At 65.3% G+C, this 1,462-nt stretch overlaps 1 protein-coding gene across 1 annotated transcript in view; it reads right to left on the bottom strand.

Moving 5' to 3' along the window:
• Positions 1 to 519: 519 nt before the first annotated feature.
• The window catches only part of EMIHUDRAFT_247099 (hypothetical protein), a gene marked incomplete at both ends in the record, with an annotated part of 3,461 nt that continues 2,518 nt past the window's right edge, over positions 520 to 1,462 (bottom strand). Inside the window, 3 exons of the mRNA XM_005765591.1 lie at positions 520 to 619; positions 689 to 848; positions 1,181 to 1,262. Coding sequence (XP_005765648.1) covers positions 520 to 619; positions 689 to 848; positions 1,181 to 1,262 — 342 coding nt within the window. The remainder of the gene's footprint in view (positions 620 to 688; positions 849 to 1,180; positions 1,263 to 1,462) is intronic.

Below are 1,462 nucleotides of genomic sequence, written 5' to 3'. Positions count from 1 at the left end.
GGGAGGCCCAAGGTCTTGAAAAACAAAAAAAACCAAAGGGCGGGGGCCAAAAAAAGGGGGTAGAACACCCCCCCTTGGGGGGGCCCCTTTGGAGAAAAAGGTTTCCCCCCCCCCCCCCCCCCCCCACCGCAGGACTTGCTCGATAGCCTCGCCAAGCAGGACGGCTAGCGGAGGGGGACGAAGCGGGGTGGAGGATGAGGAGGAGGTTATGAGCAGGAAAAAAAGAAAGGTAAGAAAAACACGGCCAAAAATGTCATGACATCGATCTCGCTCATCACACATCAGGCTGGTGGCCGAGTGTACGCGCTCTGTCGTAGTGGCCTCGTTGGCAGACGGCGGCTGAGCGGCTCGGCTGACCGGGTGCAAGGCGAATCATGGTCTAGCAGGCGTGCCAACTACGAACTAGTGTGAAGCGCGAACGCTCCGTCCTTCGCGTGGCGAATCATGGTCTCCTCGAGGGCGGAGAAAGCCTCGGCAATGTTAGATCAGACGCAGCTCCGCGAGTGGGGGTCGGCAGACTCAAGCCCGCGTGCAGCAACAGTGGTCAAGGGCCTGACCGGTCTCCCCGCAGTCGGCCGCTGTTTTCACGGGGACGTCGCGGTGGATCTCACACCGTGCCCTGGAAGGGAGCAGACCGCGGGGTCGAGGGAACCACTCGAACGCCTTACAGGTGGCATCGTCGAGGCACCTTTCCGCGCACGCGTCAAAAGTGGTGATGCCCCGGAGGGCGGTGTACTGGCCAGTCTCGCACGTCGTGGTCCGGCACCCGCCCTTCTTGCCAAAGCCGAGGAAGTGCCCGGGCGGGCAAGCCAGCCCACCGGGGATGCCCGGATAGCACTCCTCGGAGGCTGGCGGGGCGGACGGCGGTTCGGCTGGAAAGTCTGGCGGAGCGGAAGGTGGCGAGCTCGGCGGTTCGGCGGGAAAGTCTGGCGGAGCGGAAGGTGGCGAGCTCGGCGGTTCGGCTGGAAAGTCGGGGATCGGCGGCGGAGATGGCGAGGCCGACGGCGGCGGCGGCGACGGCGAGCCGGACGGCGGCGGCGCAGGCGAGGCGGAGGGAGGCGGCGGCGTGGGCGGCGGCGGCGACGGCGAGCCGGACGGCGGCGGCGCAGGCGAGGCGGAGGGAGGCGGACGCCTATATCGAGGCTGTTGCGGCGAGCTGGCTCCGAATCACTTGAGCAACCAGCAACGGCGTCGCTTCCGAGGCAGCGGCGCATGTTGTTGACGATGTCAGTGGAGAAGTCACATTCGAGTCTCAGGCCGTCCTCGCGATCAGCGCTCGGCCGTCGTCGCTCCGAGTGCGCACCGGCCGAGAGGCCCATTGTCTACAGCAGCATGTTGGCGTGCACCCTCGATTCCCTCTTGTTCCGCCCGCCTTCCTCTGGATGGAATGAGTCGGGCAGCTTCATTTTCTTTTTACCTACCTCCGGCGGTGCCCTTTCTTTGAAGACAAGTGCGACGGTCC

Source organism: Emiliania huxleyi (genome assembly GCF_000372725.1).
Source record: "Emiliania huxleyi CCMP1516 unplaced genomic scaffold EMIHUscaffold_549, whole genome shotgun sequence".
Classification (NCBI taxonomy): Eukaryota; Haptophyta; order Isochrysidales; family Noelaerhabdaceae; genus Emiliania; species Emiliania huxleyi.
Note: the sequence above shows the minus strand (reverse complement) of the source record. Positions and strands in the feature narration are given on the sequence as shown.